General features: G+C 43.0%; 2 protein-coding genes across 2 annotated transcripts; both read right to left on the bottom strand.

Moving 5' to 3' along the window:
* Positions 1 to 1,076: 1,076 nt before the first annotated feature.
* LOC138598497 (signal-regulatory protein beta-2-like) lies at positions 1,077 to 7,547 on the bottom strand. Its single transcript, XM_069670292.1, has 6 exons — positions 7,478 to 7,547; positions 7,062 to 7,169; positions 2,211 to 2,540; positions 1,738 to 2,094; positions 1,307 to 1,365; positions 1,077 to 1,214 (listed from the first exon to the last, which is right to left on the bottom strand). The coding sequence occupies exons 1-6, from the start codon at positions 7,545 to 7,547 to the stop codon at positions 1,077 to 1,079; spliced, it is 1,062 nt and encodes a 353-aa protein (XP_069526393.1).
* A 4,061-nt stretch (positions 7,548 to 11,608) lies between these two features.
* On the bottom strand, positions 11,609 to 15,075 carry LOC138598496 (uncharacterized; the record flags this gene model as incomplete). The annotated part of the gene is made up of 3 exons (XM_069670291.1): positions 15,063 to 15,075; positions 12,068 to 12,397; positions 11,609 to 11,943 (listed from the first exon to the last, which is right to left on the bottom strand). Coding segments are annotated over exons 1-3 (678 nt in total), but the record flags the coding sequence as incomplete, so codon positions are not given.
* Between the last annotated feature and the right edge of the window lie 5,550 nt (positions 15,076 to 20,625).

Here is a 20,625-nt window from a genome sequence, read left to right as displayed (position 1 = left end):
TGAATAGCTCGCTTCATCTTACCTGGCTGTTCATAAACATTACATAGCGTATTCTAACTGCGAATAGTTTAAAAGTGAACTAACAAAATTACCGTTAGGCAATAATTCTTTTCCCAGGTATCACCCGCCCTACTCTGCCTCTGATTGGCTCATCAGTCCTGCATAATGAGTACTGGCCAATGAGAGGCAGCTTAGGGTGGGTCATGCATGCCACCATCCTATGAAAGATAATTGGGCAATTTGGCTTGCATACATGAAGGTTGCGCATCAGAGGGGATAAGAGGGTATATGCAATGCTGACTGATAAATAAGTGGGTATACGCCTTATACCCGTGTATACCCTGCACTACACCACTGCCTTTAATGCCATTATATCTGACTGCTGTTCTGCACTGACAGACATCACGTCTTAAAGACTTTACAGCCATGCTAGCAGCTCTGTGAGACTGCACTTACACAGTGGTGCATTGAGCTAATCCATATTGTTCCCATTATGTCAGAAAAAATGGAATGTTATCAGAGTTCTTTATTGTAATGCAGACTTTATACGAGAAACTCAGTCTATCACTTCTGATTTCTTTTTAAAGGACAGTACAAAATCTCATTGCTAACTAATGAAATTGATGCATTTATGAAATTAAGACTCTGAAAATGGTGCAGCTTGATTGAATTACAACCACAGATCTTTTTCAAAATAAAAGTCTGCCTTTTGAGGAAGGAAGCAACACAAATCCACAAACATCACTGTCTTTTATTGACACAATTTTTGTCTTGCGTTGACACAAAAATGTGGATATTTTCAAATCATAATGAAAAAACTCCCCTTTTTAATTGTCTAAAATAATAATAAGAAAAATAATAGCATAGAAAAAATCCAAAACTGACAGCAAACAGATTAGCAAAAATATAATGTCAAAGATACACAAACATTTTTCAGGTTATCCAAATGAAATGTTATCGTTATGCTGTGGTCACATGGTTGTTAAGTAGTATTTTTACACAGGCTTCCAAAAATGTATATTAAATATATATGATTGCTTTAATGAGAAAATCCTTGCATTGTTTGGATTGTTAGTCTACACAAAAGCCCTGACATCGCTGTAGACAGTCTCTCCCTCTGCTGCTGTTACGTTCCTCTTCTTCTTCGTTCTCTCTGCTTTGCCAGTTCTCTTTGAAAAGGCTGGTGCAGAATAAACCAATGAGTCCTCATTTCTCTGAGGAAAGACACAAAATGTTATGAGAGGGAAGATGTTATTCTGATATTCCAAAATCTCTTCCAGTTTCATCTTTTCTTTATAGATCTTACCTGCTGACTTGGCTGCTCGGCTCTGGCTGTTGCAGCATTTGTGGGCAGAGCAACAGCAGCTGTGTTAAAACAATCAAACCAAAGATGGAGAACGTTAATCTACACTAAGAGGCAACAAGTTAATATTTTTCTAAATATGGTTTGATAGATTTATGGATGAGAAATTTTAGTTACCGTTACAAGATTTTGCCTTGATGGTATAAATCAGGAAGGCGATGAAAATCAGACTTAAAGCCAAAGCAGCTGATAACAGAAATATAACTGTATTGATCTTCTTCAAATACTGCGTGTCGTCTGCTGACAAATCTAGAAAATACTGAGAGTTAGCAGGTTTTTGATAAGAAAAAAAGTTTTGTGTTGCATCAATCCAATGGATTTAACCAGAATCAAAATTAATTATAATCAATGATTTGTATGAAATTCTAACTTACCTTCAATGTCAAGCTTAGTTCCTTTTCCAAACAGTATCTCTCCACATGTGGCCACAGCACAGTAATAAGTCCCGGCATCAGAGGAGCTGACGGTCTCAGAGAAGCTGTAGACACATTTCTGTGGAGAGCGAGCCTCAGGACTGTTCTCACATTCATCTGTTCTGTTTCCAAGAGTGTAAATGACACTGGGATGAGATTCATCTGATCCGGATCTGAACCAGAACACGCTGTGTTTTCCTGGACATGTTTTGTAGTCAGAGTCAGAGAGGAGTGAACACTGCAGAGTCACTGAGTCTCCTGGACGGACTGGATCAGAGGATAAGTCTTGAATGACGGCAGTGATGTCAGGTGCACGTCCTGAGAAATTAAAACCAGAAAATAAACATGCTTCACTAGTTACAATTATAAACGCTTTCCTATTAACAATGTACATTTTATAGAATATTAAAGTTTACCTGGTGTATTTTATTTACCTGTAACTGTCAGAAATGTTCCTTTCAAAAGGGTCATTTTAAGTGTTCTTTGTTTAACACAAAAGTAAAGTCCAGAATCACTGAGCTGTGTTTGACTGATAATCAGGACAAATGTTCCAGGCTCTTGTTTTGCTGTGATGCCAGGAGTTTCAATAACACCGTCGTATTCAAAGGGATATGTTCCTCCCAAAACTTCAGGCAAGGCTCCAGAAACTAGCCTGATCCAAAATAAGTGTGTTTTAAGCCAAGAGTTGTCGCGGGGACACGTCAGCTTCACATCACCTCCAGCACCAACAGTCTTTGTCTCAAAGGTCTGATCGTCTCTGCATCCTGAAGACAATAAAGAAATACATGTTGGTTATCAACAACCAGGAAATAAAATGTATGCCCTGTGCTGAACTTAAAATACATCTTGAACACATTTGAAAGTTTTACATATACTTACGACTCAGTCTGAGCATCAGAAGTAAAACAAAGACAGTCAGCATTTTGTTGTAAGTCCACTTCAGACAGCACTAACATTAGCATGTACGAGAAGATGACTGTCCTAGATATAATCATATCGAGTGGGAGGGAACAACTGCAGAGCATTTTGATTGGCCACTTGTTATGATGATTTTACACTGTATTACCACAGTGGAAAAAAATCATTCAAGCCTGAGCACATGAAACAATACAGGCAGCCAGCTTGTTTCATGTTTCGTGGTGAAGAGGAAACAGAGTTTAACTACAGTAATGAAAGACAAATTATTCTTCTGTATTTTCCATAGACTGTATTAAAGAAGAGTACATAGAGTTAACTCACTAACAGGTATCTGAACTCTCCCTTTGAAACATCAAGTTTGAGATTTTCGCTGATGCAATGTTGTCTTTTTGTAACCAGAAGCAAACATATTTGGCTGACATGTGGATACACATGAGCCTCTTTCACAGGTGCACGGCACTCATGAAAATGTTGCGACATTACCCAGGTGGCCTGCATGTGAGAACAGAAATCTCTCAAACTGTTCACCTGGACTTTAAGCTGACTTTTTCCTGCAGTCCAGCCACCGATTAGCGAGAACATTATGACCACTAACAGGTGAAGTGAATAACATTGATCATCTCATTACAATGGCACCTGTCTGTGGGTGGCACATGTTAAGCAGCAAGTGAAATTTTTGTCGTCAAAGTTGATGTATTGGAAGCAGGAAAAATGGGCAAGCGCAAGGATGTGAGCGACTTTGACAAGAGCCAAATTGTGATGATTAAATGACTGGGTCAGAGCATCTCAGATACTGAAGCTCTTGTGGGATGTTCCCGGTCTCGGTGGTCAGTAGCTACCTACCAAAAGTGGTCCAAGGATGGAAAAGGAACAAATCTATCACAGGGTCATGGGTGGGCAAATCTCACTGATGTGCATGAGGAGCAAAGGCTGGCCCATGAGGTCTGATAAAATGGAAGAGCTACTGTAGCTCAAATTACTGAAAAAGTTCATGCTGGTTCTGATAGAAAGGTGTCAGAACACACAGTGCAGCACAGTTTGTTGCGTATGGTGCCGAATCGCCGTAGAGCAGTCAGGGTGCCCATGCTGACCTCTGTCCACCACTGAAAGCACCTACAATGGGCATGTGAGCATGAGAACTGGATCACGGAGCAATGGAAGAAGGTGGCCTGGTCTGATGAATCTTTTTTTCTCTTACATCATGTTGGCCAGGTGTGTGTGCGTCGCTTACCTGGGGAAGACATGGCACCAGGATGCACTATGGGAAGAAGGCAAGCTGGCGGAGGTAGTGTGATGCTTTGGGCAATGTTATGCTGGGAAACCTCAGGTCCTGTTATTCATGTGGATGTGACTTTTACACGTACCACCTACCTAAACATTGTTGCAGACCAGTACACCTCTTCATGGAAACATGTTCCCTAATGGCAGTGGCCTCTTTCAGCAGGATCATGCGCCCTGCCACACTGCAAAAATGGTTCAGGAATGGTTTGAGGAACACGACAACAAGTTCAAGGTTTTGACCCGGCCTCCAAATTCCCCAAATCTCAATCCAATCGAGCATCTGTGGGATGTGCTGGACAAACAAGTCCGATCACCCCAACATCGCAACAGGACTTAAAGGATCTGCTGAGAAAGTCTCACCACAGTTGATAATTAAATGACTATTATGTCTCCGTCCTGTTTGACGGCCCCCCATGGTAGCAATTTTTCAATCACAGGTGGCCAGGCCGTAAAACATACCCTGCTTTATTGTCAATTTTACTGTGAATGGGACCATATTTACAAAATGAACATCATGCAGTCCTTAAAAGTCTTGAAACTAGCAACTGAGGCCAGAGTCCCAATTGGAAAATGTTTAATGAGGTAAAAATCAATCAATAAGTTGGGGCTTTGGCAGTTCACAGGTAGTTAACTGGCACCTGTCTGCCTGTCAGTCCACAATGTAGACTGTATGATGGATGTAGCCACCATGTGAGGTCACACATTGGTTTGTCGACTGGCTTTTTGAAGAGTTTGGCATATTGCCCGTCGCCATGTTGGGTTTCTGTAGCCAAAAATGACCATATACAGAAGAGAGGGTGGATCTGGAGAGTAGCGAGGGGTTGGCAAACTCCATGTCATTAAACCTATAGTCTACACCTCCAGCTACTTCTGACTTATTAGCTAGTTAGCCATCGTGCTTCCCACAGAATGACAATCATTTTGATTTGGTTGGTGCTGGAGTTGTTTATCACTTAAGAAGCTAAGAAAGCTTATAGTTGTGGGAATTTTCCAGGGATCATCAAGGGGGTAACTTGTCTAAAGTTAAATTTATATGGGGGGGCAATTTAGTTTATGACGTTGACTTGGTGAACCCCGGTTTCCCCTGATTTCCCCCTAGAGAGCAGAGAAGGATCATCTTATCTTGCTGATGAAGGCCATGTGGCTGAGTGAAGTACCATGTGGGGATGGGGTAGGGGGTTGTTGATGTTGTATATAAGCTTGAACACTGCAACAGCAAGGGAGAGAACTTTCGCACTTCTCTCCATGCTGCATGTAAAATGTAAGTAAAGAGACTTGATTCATAACATTGAGTTTGCTTGTTCTTCACAAATTATCTTCAGGAGGAGAATTGCCCTCACATTTGGTGTCAGAAGTGGGATGGACGTTTCCCTGATCCTGAGTCTGGACTGAGGGTAAACTGCCGGCAGGGGTCTTTTGTGAGACTCAGGGTGACCTCCCCACAAAAAAGGGTGATAGGAACCCGCCTGAAGTCAGACAAAGGTTTCGAACAGTGGATGCTTATGGGGGTGAGTACGATGTTATGAATCATTTTCTCAATGGTAACTGTGTAATTGTTGTGTGATAGGACAACTGTTTCCTTGTAAATCCTTTGTGGTATTGGAAACTAGTTTCAGCGTAATTCCAGAGAAGTGGTTGTGAAACTAACGTATGGTTGTATTTCTCTGATGGATTTCCTTGGGGGAGCAGAGCCCGTTGGCATGTAAATCCTTTGTGGTATTGTAGACCAGTTCTATGTAATTCCGGAAAAAAGGTTGTTAGAACTGACAAGGGGAATCAAGAAAAGGGAAAAAAAAAGGGTAAAAGGGTGGAGGACTTTTAGATAATCCTCACAGAAGTTAAATATGTTTGTTGAAACATAATGATATTACAGTAATTTAACACATTATAAGGGTATAGCACATTGTGATAAAATGGGCGTATGATTGAAAAATCTATGAAATATATAAAGAATAAACTTTGTGGTTGCTCATTCAGTGTCTAGTACATATTCATGTGTACTACAGGGGTGCGTTGCTCGGAACGAATGTGTCGTACAAACCACCTGGCTGAATAAGTTACCCAAAGGTAGTGTATGCTTGATAAGATCCAACCATACTTGTATGGGAAGATCAGTGTGACTGTGAATTTTGTGTGAAAGATAAGCCCATTGAACGTGCAAGCACAGCTGTCCTACTGAGTCAGTTACACCATGGGGAACAAAACAGGAAAACTAAAACCTTTACCTGACCCTCTTTCAGGTCCTACTAAATTGATGGTAGACAAATGGGGAAAAAATGTGGTTGAGGATGTTCCACTTTGGCACCATATCACACAGGGGGTGTTTCCATTAATAGGCACATTGAGCACGGATTCTTTAAAAAGGTGTAGAGTACTTATAGAAGAACGTGAACAGGGAAAGAAAGTAGGAAAGAAAAGAATGTATTGGCATGCTTACCAGAAATGGGAAAGGGAAGCAGAAATAAGGGAATCTAAGTCAATAGCTGGTGTGATGGTGAAGCAGATGGATGATGAAAGTGCATGTGAAAGGCAGAAAGAGAGAAGTAAACGTAGGGGAAGAGATAGGGTTTTCCCCCTGCCATATGCTGTCTCCATGCCTGCAACTCCTGTTGGTCACGAAACACATTCCCCAACCGCTGAGACTCCTGATGATCCTAAGAATGAGGGGGAAGGGGCAACATTATACCCTGACCTATCCACCCTGCATTTAACCCCCAAAGTGACAAAGACTAACCTTGTTCCTCCCGTCAAGTCTCCATTAGCAGCGTCGTTCGACTATTGGTTGCGGAGCCAAGGGGACAAAGGAGCTATACAACAAATGCCCATGATGATGTTCCCAAATCCCCAGCCAAGGCCAACAGGTGAAGACACACACAGTCATTGGGATCCGGAGGTGTTGGTGTACAGGCCATGGCAACTGGATGAACTTAAGGAGGTCGCAGAGGAGCTGCCTGACCCACAAAGGATTGGAGGTGAGAAATGGGTCACAGCCATGCAACAGTTGTTAGCCATGTATAACCCAACCTTGCAGGAAGTAGAGGCCGTCTGTCGCAGGTGTTTCAAACTCAGATGGGCCAACATCCGACCTGCCGACTGGTCCAGCAGCCCAGTAGTTGGAACAAGGGACTTTGCCACGATGGTGGACAGGCTGTATGAGGCAGTGCGTACAGCTTTCCCCTTGAGGGTCTGCTGGTCTGACATCCACAACACCAAGCAGAGGGAGGGTGAGTCAGTCGCTGATTATCGCACTCGTATGGAAACTGTTTTTGCAGCTCACTCTGGCATTGACTCAGACAGTGAGGCATACAGCGCCCTGTTAAAGACTGCCCTGGTGAATGGACTCCATCCGGACCTCAGGAACCGAGTCATGGCTACCTGTATTGGCTGGGAAACCGCAACCATTGCAAATGTGTGGACACATGTCTTGCACGCTGAAAGGAACAAGGTAGAGTTGGACTTAAAACAGACTAAAGAACTCCAAATTGCTCAGTTAATGTTTTACCAGCAGGGGGGCCCACAGAATCCTGAACAACAATGGGGGAATAGCAACGACAGAAGAAGATGGGGTCCATATCCGAGATCTCAAGTAATGTATGACAGCATTGACCGCCACAAGCTGAGGTGCTACAGATGTGAAGGTTTTGGTCATAAGTCACATGATTGTGCTACACCGGAAAATGATGAATGTGGAGCAGAAGATCAGAGGGACTCCTGGCCGAATGATCCACCTCAGGACTTGCTGTTCAATCCCCAGGATTGCCGTTGACACAGCCATAAGAGACAGCGGAGGCAGGTCAAAGCATTGAGCCGAACACACACACACACAGGCATCAGTGACACTTATAAACAGGTTTATAAGTAGCTTATCAATGTGCCATTGTGGAATGCCCTAATTCACATCCTTGTCTTTCACAGGTGTAAGCAAAACACATGTTGGTTTTCTGTGATTGATTTGGCAAATGCATATTTAGCATTCCTGTTTGTCCTGACTCACAGTTCTGGTTTGCTTCCACATTCAATGCTAGGTGATATATATTGAAAGCCAATGTGTGGCAGCACACTTGTTCAGTATGTTGATGACCTCTTGGTGTGTTTTCCCTACACAAGAGTATCATCAAGCTGACACAGTGTTGTTGCTGCAGTTTGTTGTGCGATCAGTGGGTTATCTTTTCTTTTTAGGCATAGCAGGCTAGTGCCGACCATGGATTTTTGATTTTGTGGAGATCTCCCGACCCATGTATGACATGACTCATGGGGAAAAAAAACTGACTTGACTTGACAGAAACAGCATTGACTGACTTATGAAAGTTGTATTACTCTCAGACTAATAAGGATTGGACTCAAACGTCCTCATATATTCTTACACCCACCACACTGCAAACTGATCCACTTGCATTCAAAAGCCAAACTGATTTCATTCATACTGATATGCATACACCCGACCCATCAAAGGAGGGCGGTAATGGACTAATGTTACTAAGGGTGCAAGAGGGCACAAAGGGAAGTGGCATTGGCATGTCACCACCGCAGGGTCCGGAGACCCCAGAAGAAGAAGTGTATAAATTGTGTCAAAAGAACTGTTTTAGTTGAATGGTGTTATTGTTGGTGTACTCTTATCTTTGGTGTTATTTGTAGTGTAATTGTAGTAATTGTAGTTTATTGTGGTGTATTGTGTTTTTTCTTTTCTGAAAAGTCTTACAGTTTAACTCAAATTGAATGTGTGATGTAAAATGTTTAATACAATTCCCAATATGATATGTTCACACTTTGTGTCAAAAGGAGGGAATGTGGGAATTTTCCAGGGATCATCAAGGGGGTAACTTGTCTAAAGTTAAATTTATATGGGGGGGCAATTTAGTTTATGACGTTGACTTGGTGAACCCCGGTTTCCCCTGATTTCCCCCTAGAGAGCAGAGAAGGATCATCTTATCTTGCTGATGAAGGCCATGTGGCTGAGTGAAGTACCATGTGGGGATGGGGTAGGGGGTTGTTGATGTTGTATATAAGCTTGAACACTGCAACAGCAAGGGAGAGAACTTTCGCACTTCTCTCCATGCTGCATGTAAAATGTAAGTAAAGAGACTTGATTCATAACATTGAGTTTGCTTGTTCTTCACAAATTATCTTCAGGAGGAGAATTGCCCTCACATAGCTCAAACGCACACTTCTGTGTTGAGAGGGCAGTGGGCTGTTGTACTTAAAATAACCGGTCCAGCCATCACAACGGTCCACCATCCTCTGGGGGAAACCAAACAACAATCCTGACTACCATGCAGGAGCCACAAAAAATGAATCAATGTAGAACAAACACTGACAGAGCGAACATGTCATGTAATGGTGAACACAGAAATAGATAGCTGCTAATTCGGCTCACGTTTAATAAAATAATACTAGAATTTCACGAACCAAAAAAGCTGGACCACAGACTTCTTGGGGGTCAGCTAGTATAGCTAACCACAAAGCAAGCCATTTTATTTGTTCAACATTTGCATGAAAAAAATCCCCAAAAGGAACCAACAACACAAACAAGGTCAAGAGGTTAAGTTCAGTTTCTGAATTAGCTGAGTTGACACCTAGCACACAGTTTTTGTTGGGTATTTAAATATGGGGCTTAATGGAGGTTTACTCCTTTTGGAGCCAGCCTCAAGTGGCCACCTGAGGAACTGCAATTTTTTTGGCACCTCCATGTTGTCTTCATTTCTCAGCCACAAAGGTGTCTGCTTGGTCCAAACTTCCAAATTGAGAGAGTGTACAATGATTGCTCCCGGTGGCATACCCATCAGTGATGACCCGCCCACTCTGCCTGTCAGTCACATCAGCAGGAAGAGCACAGTATAGAGTTGCAGAGGTTTGTTAAACCATCCTTCTCTCCAAACTTCAGCAACTTTAATAGTGTACATAATAGGTGGAAAGATAGATTGTCTTTGTGTTTCAAAAGATGTGACCATACAGTTTATTGCAGATGAATATTAGTTCATGTTTTTTCTTTTTCATTTACATGCTGATTAACTGACAAGCTGGTGGTCCATCATTGCTCCAAGTGATGCACATTAATACAGACTTTAGCAAGGATTCAAATCTTTTTCTGGATAATCAGACAAAGTTATTCAGGCACAAACTCACACTTTAAACACTTACAAAATAGAGTGAGATGGGGCCAGACAATGATTAGCACCAGTCCTGAAAGTTAAGCCCATCAAACATATCTGATTGTTTATCGCTGACGTTCAAAGTGCATATCCTGTCACACAATTTCTTGTCATTATGAAGCATTCACACTCTCTGTGAAACATTTGGTTTGAATCAGAACTGCTTTTATTTGACCTTTCAATGCTATGACCTCTGGTATGCACTGGAAGATACCACGTCTTACTGGCCTAAACAAGAAGAAGACTTTACAGCCACGCTAGCAGCTCTGTGATTCTGCGCTTACACAGCGGTGCATAGAACTTATTCTTATTGTTGCCATTATGTCAGAATAAAATAATGAAGCAGTTTGAGCCTTAAGTGTTATCATAGTTATCTTTATTATGATGCAAACTTTATACAAGAAATGCAGTCCACCAGTTCTGATTTCTAATACTAGCACAGTACAGTGATAAAAAATATGATTGCTAACAAATTAAACATGAAACAAAAAATTACACAATTATAAAATTAAGGATCTGAAAAGGGGGCGGCCTGATCAATAGATTTAATAACTGTACATCTTTTTCAAAATAAAAGTCTGCCTTATCAAGCAAAAGGTTGCGCGCACACACACACACACACACACAAGGTATTAATACAATTAAAGGCAGATTTTACAGATTGAAACAAATATAATGTCAAAGATACACTGAACATTTTTAAGGTTATAAAAATAAATATTATCATTATGCTATGGTCACATGGTAGTTATAGTCTTCCAAAAAATAAATCTATCTATCTATCTTTGCATTAATGAGCAAATCCTTGCATTGTTTGGATTGTTAGTCTACACAAAAGCCCTGACATCGCTGTAGACAGTCTCTCCCTCGGCTGCTGTGACGTTCCTCTTCTTCTTCGTTCTCTCTGCTTTGCCAGTTCTCTTTGAAAAGGCTGGTGCAGAATAAACCAACATGTCCTCATCTCTCTGAGGAAACACACAGAAAAAGGTTTTGAGATGGAAGATCCAAAATCTCTTCCAGTTTCATCTTTTCTTTATAGATCTTACCTGCTGACTTGGCTTCTCCGCACTGGCTGTTGCAGCATTTGTGGGCAGAGCAACAGCAGCTGTGTTAAAACAATCAAACCAAAGATGGAGAACGTTAATCTACACTAAGAGGCACAAAGTTCATATTTTGCTAAATATGGTTTGATAGATTCATGTTACCGTTACAACATTTTGTCTTGATGGTATAAATCAGGAAGGCGATGACAATCAGACTTAAAGCCAAAGCAGTTGATAACAGAAATATAACTGTATTGGTCTTCTTCAAATACTGCATGTCGTCTGCTGACAAATATAGAAAATACTGAGAGTTAGCAGGTTTTTGATGAGAAAAAAAGTTTTGTGTCGCATCAATCCAATGGATTTAACCAGAATCAAAATTAATTATAATCAATGATTTGTATGAAATTGTAACTTACCTTCAATGTTAAGCTTTGTTCCTTTTCCAAACAGTATCTCTCCACATGTGGCCACAGCACAGTAATAAGTCCCGGCATCAGAGGAGCTGACGGTCTTAGAGAAGCTGTAGACACATTTCTGTGGAGAGCGAGCCTCAGGACTGTTCTCACATTCATCTGTTCTGTTTCCAAGAGTGTAAATGACACTGGGATGAGATTCATCTGATCCGGATCTGAACCAGAACACGCTGTGTTTTCCTGGACATGTTTTGTTGTCAGAGTCAGAGAGGAGTGAACACTGCAGAGTCACTGAGTCTCCTGGACGGACTGGATCAGAGGATAAGTCTTGAATGGCGGCGGTGATGTCAGGTGCACGTCCTGAGAAATTCTAACCAGAAAATAAACATGTTTTACTAGTTACAAATTACAACTGGACGCTGACCTTTTAATAATGTATGTATTTTTAAAGAATATTAAAGTCTACCTGGTGTATTTTATTTACCTGTAACTGTCAGAAACGTTCCTTTCAAAAGGGTCATATTGAGTTCGGTTTGTTTAACACAAAAGTAAAGTCCAGAATCACTGAGCTGTGTTTGACTGATAATCAGGACAAATGTTCCAGGCTCTTGTTTTGCTGTGATGCGAGGACTTTTGTTAACCTTGTTGGAGTCAAAGCTATATGTTCCTCCCAAAAAGTCAGGCAAGGCTCCAGAAACTAGCCTGATCCAAAATAACATTGGTGAAGCCAAAGAGGTCTTGCGGGGACACGTCAGCTTCACATTATCTCCAGCACCAACAGTCTTTGTCTCAAAGGTCTGATCGTTTGTGCATCCTGAAAAAAATAAAGAAATACATGTTGGTTATTAACAACCAGGAAATAAAATGTATGCCCTGTGCTGAACTTAAAATACATCTTGAACACATTTGAAAGTTTTACATATACTTACGACTCAGTCTGAGCATCAGAAGTAAAACAAATACAGTCAGCATTTTGTTGTAAGTCCACTTCAGACAGCACTAACATTAGCATGTACGAGAAGATGACTGTCCTAGATATAATCATATCGAGTGGGAGGGAACAACTGCAGAGCATTTTGATTGGCCAGTTGTTATGATGATATTACACTGTATTACCACAGTGGAAAAAAACGTTCAAGCCCAAGCACATGAAGCAATACAGGCAGCCAGCTTGTTTCATGTTTCGTGGTGAAGAGGAAACAGAGTTTCTATGGTCATCAAAGACACATTTTTATTCTGTATTTTCCATAGACTGTATTAAAGAAGAGCACATAGAGTTAACTCAGCCATTGGTATCTGAACTCTCCCTTTGAAGCCTCAGGTTTAGGATTTTGGCTGTCGTAATGTTGTATTTTTGTAACCAGAAGCAAAAATATTTGGCCAACATGTGGATGCACATTAGCCTCTTTCATACATGCATGGCACTCAAAAATGTTGCGACATTACCCAGGTGGCCTGCATGTGAGAACAGAAATCTCTCAAACTCACCTGACAGGTGAACTGAATAACATTGATGATCTTCTTACAATGGCACCTGTCAGTGGGTGGCACTTGAAGCAAATGAAAATGATGTTGTCAAAGTTGATGTGTTGGAAGCAGGAAAAATGGGCAAGCGTAAGGATGTGAACGACTTTGACAAGGGCCAAATTGTGATGACTAGGCGACTGGGTCAGAACATCTCCAGACCTGAAGATCTTGTGGGGTGTTCCCAGTCTGCTTGTGGTCATGACCTACCAAAAGTGGTCCAAGGATGGAAAAGCAACAAATCGATCACAGGGTGGCCAAATCTCATTGATGTGCGTGAGGAGTGAAGACCACTTAAAGCCGCTGTAAACCCAAATCCACAAAATCCTTCTAACTATGTAATTTAGGGTCTCATGTACATACTAGTAAGCATCTTAAAAGTTTTTAATCCAAACTCGAGTTATTGCCATTCTTTCTTTGTTAACTTCCCTGACGCTGGGGTTAAATTGGGCGTGGTTATGCATGATATTTATCACTTCATATATTTCCTTCAACCAATCAACCGCAGTAATCCCGCCCTCACAGGTGCAATAACACTTCACAACTGTGTCCACATACCCTGAACGTCTCTGCACATACCTGTTGCAATTACCTAATGATCGCCTTTTTCCCCATCATGCCTGTGTGTGCTGTCCCCGGGTGCACATCTACCACTGGGATGACAACTTGTCATTCTTTTATTTTGTAACACTTGGAGAAGCAGCAGTGTTTCCGCTACATACATTTAGTGAATTGTTTCAGCCGCTGCTTCAGAAATTGTAATTAAACGACTCTTTGGAGATTTCAGCTTCAAATCAACGATCGTCCATCCTCTCCTCATTGAGGAAGAGCACTGAAACAGTGAACTCGCAAAGTCTTGGCAACCAAATAAACAACAGCGGACCAGTTTACTTCTAACGGCAAAAGAGGGTCCGCTCTGCATCGCTGTCATGGCATATATATGCAGGTCTAATATGCAGTGTAAACAATGCACGTGCCTATATCAGCTGTGCGCTCAATATCAAACTTTCAGCTCCCTGGCAATCTCCCTCCAGCGAGCTGCACAATATCATACTGAAATGAGGAGATATTGTCTCTCTAACTCCGTACGTCCGGACTGTAAATACATTGATTGTTGTGGTTTATAAAGCTTGTAAAAGGTGATGTCATTCAGTAACGATCAATCGTTTGGATCGCTACGTCATTAATAACGTCCCTCGTGCACACGCGGCTCACGTGCGGTGAGAACTGAATTGCCAAAGAGAAAATATGCAACTCTTGTGACTTAATCAAACAGACTGCTGATGAAGACAGTCAACACAGCAGACAGAGAGACAGACAGAAGTGGGGGTGGCTTGGGGGCGGGTTGAGAGGTGCAGGTGTGTTGGGGGACTGAAGCCAAGTGTTCAGATTAAAGAAGTTTGTGATTTAAAACTGAATGAGGTGAAGAAGAAAGTACAATTAAAGTGTGGAAGTAAGAAATAACCATCTAGAAAGAGGGTAAGTCTACATGTGATCAAAGAAATCATTGATATATGAGATTAATTGAAATCAATTGATTACAAAACCTGTAATTAAGTAGATTCATTTTTTTAATCACCTGACAGCAATAGTTTTGATATGACGTGCACATGCGCACATACCTGGTTGGTACAACAAACCCTCTACCCTGCTGCTGAAAAAAATCCTAGAGGAAACACTGCTTCCCCATGAGCCATTGTTGTGTTGACAGTTGCCATGAGAACGCGGACAGGCGGACCCCTCACTCAGAATTTGTGAATGCTTTATGACACACTCAGCTCTGATATCATATATGCATTTTTGCTATTTCAAGCCGAGTTTCCAGGGCCTTTAAAGCACCTACAATGGGCATGAGAGCATCAGAACTGGATCACGGAGCAATAGAAGAAGGTGGCCTGGTCTGATGAATCTTTTTTTCTTTTACATCATGTTGGCCAGGTGTGTGTGTCGCTTACCTGGGGAAGACATGGCACCAGGATGCACTATGGGAAGAAGGCAAGCTGGCAGAGGTAGTGTGATGTTTTGGGCAATGTTATGACCTCAGGTCCTGTTATTCATGTGGATGTGACTTTTACCTGTACCACCTACCTAAACATTGTTGCAGACCAGTACACCTCTTCATGGAAACATGTTCCCTAATGGCAGTGGCCTCTTTCAGCAGGATCATGCGCCCTGCCACACTGCAAACATGGTTCAGGAATGGTTTGAGGAACACGACAACAAGTTCAAGGTTTTGACCCGGCCTCCAAATTCCCCAAATCTCAATCCAATCGAGCATCTGTGGGATGTGCTGGACAAACAAGTCCGATCACCCCCACCTCGCAACAGGACTTAAAGGATCTGCTGAGAAAGTCTTACCACAGTTGATAATTAAATGACTATTATGTCTCCGTCCTGTTTGACGGCCCCCCATGGTAGCAACTTTTCAATCACAGGTGGCCAGGCCGTAAAACATACCCTGCTTTATTGTCAATTTTACTGTGAATGGGACCATATTTACAAAATGAACACCATGCAGTCCTTAAAAGTCTTGAAACTAGCAACTGAGGCCAGAGTCCCGATTGGAAAATGTTTAATGAGGTAAAAATCAATCAAGAAGTTGGGACTTTGGCAGTTCACAGGTAGATAACTGGTACCTGTCTGGCTGTCAGTCCACACCATAGACTGGAAAATGGTTGTAGCCACCATGTGAGGTCACACATTGGTTTGTCAACTGGCTTTTTGAAGAGTTTGGCATATTGCCCGTCGCCATGTTGGGTTTCTGTAGCCAAAAATGACCATATATGGAAGAGAGGGTGGATCTGGAGAGTAGCGAGGGGTTGGCAAACTCCATGTCATTAAACCTATAGTCTACACCTCCAGCTAATTCTGACTTATTAGCTAGTTAGCCATCGTGCTTCCCACAGAATGAAAATCATTTTGATTTGGTTGGTGCTGGAGTTGTTTATCACTTAAGAAGCTAAGAAAGCTTATAGCTCAAACGCACACTTCTGTGGTGAGAGGGCAGTGGGCTGTTATACTTAAAATAACCAGTCCAGCCATCACAATGGTCCACCATCCTCTGGGGGAAACCAAACAACAATCCTGACTCCCATGCAGGAGCCACAAAAAATAAATCAATGTAGAACAAACACTGACAGAACTAACATGTCATGTAATGGTGAGCACAGAAATAGATAGCTGCTAATTCGGCTCACGTTTAATAAAATAATACTAGAATTTCACGAACCAAAAAAGCTGGACCACAGACTTCTTGGGGGTCAGCTAGTATAGCTACCCACAAAGCAAGCCATTTTATTTGCTCAACATTTGCATGAAAAAAAATCCCCAAAAGGCACCAACAACACAAACAAGGTCAAGAGGTTAAGTTCAGTTTCTGAATTAGCTGAGTTGACACCTAGCACACAGTTTTTGTTGGGTATTTAAATATGGGGCTTAATGGAGGTTTACTCCTTTTGGAGCCAGCCTCAAGTGGCCACCTGAGGAACTGCAATTTTTTTGGCACTTCCATGTTGTCTTCATTTCTCAGCCACAAAGGTGTCTGCTTGGTCCAAACTTCCAAATTGAGAGAGTGTACAATGATTGCTCCCGGTGGCATACCCATCAGTGATGACCCGCCCACTCTGCCTGTCAGTCACATCAGCAGGAAGTAGAGATGTTTCGGTCCTGAACGATTCGTTCAAAAAGAACGAATCTTTTCAGTGAACGGAATGATCCGTTCACTTTCAAGCATCAAAGTCGTTCCTTTCGTTCACTTGGCTCCCCACTTCTTCTTTTAGGAAACCAGACTGATTGATGTTAGCACGAGCCAATTGCGTTTCAGAGGAGGGCTGTTTGTATCACATCTAATGTATCAAATCACCATCATTGGTTAGGAGAACGACTGAACGTGTCATCGTTCATGAACGAGTGACAGTGACTGAACGTATCGCTTGACCGAATGTCTCTCTCTCTCTCTCTCTCTCTCTCTCTCTCTCTCTCTCGTTCACTGAACGAAGCGACCTGATTAGGTGCATCTGTACATACAAGTCAATTCACAGACTCAGACTCTGATTAAATATATTACATCCTCAGGCCCTGTGAATATATAAGGAGCCTCATTCACCTCCGTTAAACTTTCAAAACAACATATCATAAAAACGGTGATGCAGACTCGCAGCGCTGAGAGGGAGAGAGCATCTGCACAGAGGGGGGGGGGAGCGGGTCATCGCGGATTGAAGTGATGACGAGATATAAAAGTTTGATCATAAAGCCTGATCATCTACAGCTCTGTGTAAAATATATGTAGTACACAGCGGACTGCAGTCTCTGTTGACAGACAGATCTGAACACAGGTCCACGTTATTAAACGTCTGTGTTCTCCCCGCGCTGCGTTATAAACTATGATGAACTGATCGCACAATGAAGTTGTAGTCTTCGTATTTTATTTTATGTATTGTGTTTTGTACAGATATGGACGTATGTGTCTGAAATAAAGAAATAAAGTAAAGTACAATACTAGAAACGATATTACAACAGCTCAAAAATAAACTGACACAACAGCAAGATGAGATAACACATGAATGTTTATTTTTATATAAATATAATATTTTCTTTTTAATATAGTTGGGCCAAGTAACTGTTATTTTGTGATGATTGAACAAGAAGACCAGTAATGCAATGGGAGCCGTATTGTTCGTGAACGAGTGAGAGTGAGTTACGGGTAAACCGGAAATGTCACTGAACGACCTGGTGAACGAATGTAATGAACGAATCGTTCAGCTGAACGAGATCCGAAGATCCGGGTCACTGAAGTGAACGAGAGTTGACATCTCTAGCAGGAAGAGCACAGTATACAGAGTTTCTGGGGACTTCAACCATGCAACTTTGGACTCTACTTTGGCTGTTTTCCACCAGGTTGTTGACTGTCCTACAAGGAACAACAGGACAATTGATCTGCTGTATGCTAATGTGAGGGATGCATACAGAGTCACACCCCTCCCCCCACTGGGGAAGTCTGATCACAACCTGGTTCACCTACAGCCACTGTACACCCCCCTGGTCCGAAAGCAGCCGGTAACAACTCGCTCCAGCAGGAGATGGTCCCCTGAGATGGAAAGTGCCCTGAGAGACTGTTACAACACCACAGACTGGGATGTGCTGATCAACCAGCATGATGAGGACATCGAGGGGCTGACACACTGTCTGACAGATTACCTGAACTTCTGTGCAGACGTGGTCTCCCCTGTTAAGACTGTCCGCTGTTACCCTAATAACAAGCCATGGGTAACGCGGGAAGTCAAAGCTGTCCTCAACATGAAGAAGGCTGCCTTCAGGAGCAGAGACAGGGAGGCCATGAAGGCAGCACAGCAGGAGGTGAAACACCGTGTGAGGGAAGCTAAGGACAGCTACAGGAGAAAGGTGGAGCAGAAGCTGAAGGAGAACAACATGAGGGAGGTCTGGGAAGGTGTGAGGACCATCACAGGTCACAACACAAAGACCAGAGCCGTGGGGGGGACAGTGGAGAGGGCGAACGAACTGAATGACTTTTTCAACAGGTTCAACCAGCCCATGCCCCCCCCACCCCCACCCGCACTGCAGCCATCTCTCCTTCTTCCCACAACACACCTCCCCCCAGACACCACAGCACCTCCCTCCTCCTCCCCCTCCCCCCCCCACCTCAACACAATCTCCACCTCACATCACCACAGACCAGGTCAGAGGACAGCTGAGGAAGCTCCGACCCAGGAAAGCAGCAGGCCCGGACAAGGTGTGTCCAAGACTTCTGAAGACCTGCGCTGCAGAACTGGGGGAACCACTACAACGGATCTTCAACCTCAGCCTGCAGCTAGGGAGAGTGCCCACCCTCTGGAAGACATCCTGCATTGTCCCGGTTCCTAAAAAGAACCGGCCCAGTGAGCTGAATGATTCCGGCCGGTGGCACTCACTTCACACCTGATGAAGACGTTGGAGCGGCTCTTCCTCAGCCTCCTCAGACCCCAGGTGCAGCACGCCCAGGACAGCCTGCAGTTCGCCTACCTGCCAGGTGTTGGTGTGGAGGATGCCATCCTCTACCTACTACACCGAGTCCACTCCCATCTGGATAAGGGGAGAGGCACAGCGAGGATTCTCTTCTTGGACTTCTCCAGCGCCTTTAATACCATTCACCCCCCTATGCTTCGAGATAAATTGAACCGGATGGGAGTGGACCCCCACCTGGTGGCCTGGATATCCAACTACCTCACCGACAGGCCACAGTACGTCAGGCTGAAGTACACCACGTCTGACACTGTGGTCAGCAGCACTGGAGCCCCCCAGGGCACAGTGCTGGCCCCTCTTCTCTTCACCCTGTACACCTCGGACTTCTGTCACAACTCAGAGCTGTGTCACATACAGAAGTACGCCGATGACACAGCCATCGTTGGATGCATCAGGGACGACAGAGAGGAGGAGTATCGGAGTCTGGTGGGGGACTTTGCTGCTTGGTGCCGCACAAACCACCTAGAGCTCAACACCTCTAAGACAAAGGAGCTGGTCATAGACTTTGGGAGGTCCAGACCGAAGCCGAGACCAGTCCTACTAGAGGGAGCTGAGGTGGAGAGTGTGGACTCCTACAAATACCTCGGGCTGTGTCTGGACAACAAACTGGACTGGTCAACACACACCAGCCACCTGTACGGGAAGACACAAGGCAGGATGTACTTCCTAAGGAGACTGCGGTCTTTTAACATCTGCAGCAAACTGCTGCGGATGTTTTACCAGTCTGTGGTTGCCAGTGTCCTCTTTTACACTGTAGTGTGCTGGGGAGGCAGCACATCCAAGAAGGACACATCCAGACTGGATAAACTGATCAGGCGAGCCGGCTCTGTGATCGGCATGAAGCTGGACCCTCTGGTGACGGTGGCAGAGACAAGGACACTGAACAAACTGTTGGACATTATGGACAATGCCAGCCACCCTCTGCACACCGTCATCAGCAACCAGAGGAGCCTGTTCAGGGAGAGACTGCTCCTTCCAAAGTGCAGGACTAACCGACTGAAGAACTCCTTTGTCCCTCATGCCATCAGGCTGTACAACTCCTCACTTAGAGGGAGGAGGAAACAGGGACAGACTCTCTCACAAGCGGTAGCCACTAATTCACCTCACAAAGTTAATAGTAGTTATCTTCTTTTATTCAATAGTAATATTTATTTATTTCTCAAAGGGTCATATGTGCAATAAAAATCTGTCAATGTGCAATAATCTCTCACCACAGTGCAATAACCTAATTTAGTTTAATCGAACTAAATACCAGGTCAATTACCCACTGTTTACTTGTATATTTCTAAGAGTGTATATTTTATATATTTTGTTATCTAATTTTGTACTTTTTATATATATATATATATATATATATATATATATATATATCAATAGATATATAGATTTTGATCTTTATTTTTTAACCTCTGTGTGCTGATTCTTTCCTATTGTATTGTACTGTATAAGCTGCTGGAGACTGAATTTCCCAGAGGGAGTCATCCCAGAGGGATCAATAAA

Source organism: Semicossyphus pulcher, unplaced genomic scaffold (genome assembly GCF_022749685.1).
Source record: "Semicossyphus pulcher isolate SPU_LCO1_2020_fin unplaced genomic scaffold, fSemPul1.0.p SCAF_2, whole genome shotgun sequence".
Taxonomy (NCBI): Eukaryota; Metazoa; Chordata; class Actinopteri; order Labriformes; family Labridae; genus Semicossyphus; species Semicossyphus pulcher.
The sequence above is the reverse complement of the archived record's forward strand: the minus strand, read 5'-3'. Positions and strand labels throughout refer to the sequence as shown.